The sequence below is a fragment of the Tenebrio molitor genome, chromosome 4 (assembly GCF_963966145.1).
Source record: "Tenebrio molitor chromosome 4, icTenMoli1.1, whole genome shotgun sequence".
NCBI classification, from domain to species: Eukaryota; Metazoa; Arthropoda; class Insecta; order Coleoptera; family Tenebrionidae; genus Tenebrio; species Tenebrio molitor.
The window spans coordinates 27,272,656-27,275,411 of record NC_091049.1 but is presented as its reverse complement, the minus strand read 5'-3'; the positions used below and the strand labels follow the sequence as shown (position 1 = coordinate 27,275,411).

General features: G+C 35.6%; 1 protein-coding gene across 1 annotated transcript; it reads right to left on the bottom strand.

Moving 5' to 3' along the window:
- Positions 1–242: 242 nt before the first annotated feature.
- On the bottom strand, positions 243–2,756 carry LOC138127491 (uncharacterized). Its single transcript, XM_069043538.1, has 5 exons — positions 2,294–2,756; positions 1,480–1,579; positions 1,260–1,352; positions 1,058–1,213; positions 243–1,001 (listed from the first exon to the last, which is right to left on the bottom strand). The coding sequence occupies exons 1-5, from the start codon at positions 2,743–2,745 to the stop codon at positions 939–941; spliced, it is 864 nt and encodes a 287-aa protein (XP_068899639.1). The 5' UTR covers positions 2,746–2,756; the 3' UTR covers positions 243–938.

Here is a 2,756-nt window from a genome sequence, read left to right as displayed (position 1 = left end):
TGTGCACGTAACGGTCAGATTTTTCACGAGTAGGAACCACTGTCGCCGTCTGAACACCATGACGGTTATCAAAGAGTGACCATTGTGGCTGTAGAGCACAAGGTCCATAATAACTCTTAGACACAACTGCACTGTTGGTAGAGTTCGGTAAATGTAACTGCGTTCGTATAAAACGTACATTACACCGACTGTGTAAAACGTGAATGTGACAAACGGATAAAGCTTTTGGAAAGTAGTGGGCACTGTATTTTCGAAGGAAGATGGAGTCAGTGACAACCATTTTCCAGTTTTGAAATAGAGCACTACAATTTTCATGTCCATTGTAGCCAGTTTAACGGCAGAAATGAGGCTTCGCACGACAACGAGGTCGGTGAATGATCATGTTTTTGTAATCAACAACAGTCAAATATGTTTGCTTGGAATGAATATTTAATTGTAATTTCCTTCAGTCGAGTAAATAACTGCAAGGACCGGAAAAAAGTTTACAGAGCGTTAGTCAACATTGGGTCAGTCTGATTCAGGAGTTTTTTCTTCCCACTGAACCATGACGATTAGGAATGTGACAATTGAGTGGAAAAAAACTGAAAAGAAATATTCAGTGTTTACTTTATTATAAAGAATTTCAATTTCAGAGTGTGCAGTTGCAATTTTGACAGTTTGATAAAATGCTGGCGATACGAGTGGGATAAGAGAAACAAGACGGTTTTACACATTTTCATGGCGAATTGCTTAAAACTATTTGCTATCAATTTTGCTGGAGTGGTTTTAAACTATAAATTTACATTTTAGTTTAGTTAACATTAAAAAAGTGTAAATTGTTACAAGAGATAATTGCTGTTGCTATATCTTCTCACGATTAATAGCACTATTGCAAAGGGCTCTCTCTTAAGATATTTGGAAAGTCAGTAAACATCTATCACTAAAGATTTAATAGCGAATCAATCTTTTCTAATTTTTGTACTCAAGAAGACTGAAAGTATTGAGTAGAGTGCCTTGGCAATCTGAAAATTGAAACAAATATCGGATCGATGATATCCTCACCAAGAGTTATACTCACAAACACAAGTAAAGTGTAGTTTATGGTAAAACTGTCAGTGAATTTTAAACTGATCGGTCTGGTCGTGTTGGTCAAAATTGTCAACAGAAGCTTTCTGTTTTTGATATTCCAGGTGTACCATTTTGGGATGGAAAAACTCGCCAGCATTTTCTCGGACTGAAAAATAATTCTCAATCAAAGAAAACATTTCAGTGTGAGTTACCTCGTCTTCTAAAGTGTGTCCAGCTGTTATCAGACTTGTGATGGTCAACAAGGTCCAAACCCCGAACAGACAACTGCGCCACGATATCGCATCCTACAATATAGATCTACTCAAGAAATTGACATGTTTCGTAATCAAAAATGATTTGATTTAGAATTTGGGCTTCAAGAATGTTAACGTGGTTAGCAGAAAAAGAACATTTAGAGAAGCAGTTTCTTACTTGTAGGAGGGAAAGGGCAAAACTTGTAGTGATGACGACGGCGCCCAAAGTAAATGGCACTATGAGATTTTTCATTTGGAGCAACGCATTATCTCTACATCTGTAACAGAACAGAGTTATTTGATAAAAAAATGATTTGATAAAGAGCTAAGAAAACGTGAGGAAGGCCACTAAAAACATTCAAAAATCAAAAACTTGTTACAACACTAACAACAAGAAATAAAGAGTTTTCAGATGAAGAGAAATTAGAAGAAAAATAAATTCCAAATATATGTATACAGGGTGATTCTGAAATAAGTTTGGAATAAAATGTGGAGTATCCGTGACACAAATTAATTCTGCGTAAATGATTTTTGGAGGTGAAATCTAAAGAATAGAAACTACCCTATATCCTTGTATTTTCAACGCCTATGAATAGAAACAATTTGTCCGAATTTGTTCACTTCATTAGCAACCACTGTTACATCAATTCCACAATAAATTTGTAGGTGCAAGCATACTGCTATGTAAATGTTTCTATGGAATTGATCCAGAGGAGTAATGTTACGTTTGTGATTAACGGGCACATTTTACCTTTGATTATTATTGTCGCTAAACTACTAAGATAATCAGGTAATCACTGTTAACTCAGCAGCGTACTAGCAATTCTGACCAAATTTTCAATCATTTGTATCTCGAAAACGAAAAAACTTTTATAAGATTTTTTTTTGTCTATGACATCTTCTCATCATCACCAATTACCGGTTTTTTCCAAACTTATTTCAGAATCACCCTGTATTAAGATTACGAATTGAGATTAAAAAAATGTCATTACCGGATAAAGTCACAATGTCTGTTGATGAGAAATTTCAGACTTGACTCTGTCAACTCTTGATAATCTCCATCATAAATTAAATTTTCTTCCAAATCTGTACGATCTGTCATTTTTTGGATTAATGTTTTATACATGTATATCTGAAATTTCACATGCTGCGTCGTATAAATCGTTTGATATGCATGTGCTACCATCGTGAGAACCGCCAAATAAAACATCAAGTTAAAGAAAACGATAAGAAACCTGGCCTGAATAGGGAACAGTAAGTGAAAAACATATCGCACAAAAACCGTCTCTGTGGGATTATGGGAGAGAAGATGAGTGGTAGCCCACGTCACACCCAGGATGGTGTTGGTTACCACAAACATATTTATTCGTCTGGATTCTCTTGTGATTCTCTGTTTGGTTTCTTCACCGGCGGAATCGATCTCCCACAAATCGATGACTTCCATTACTTGTTCTA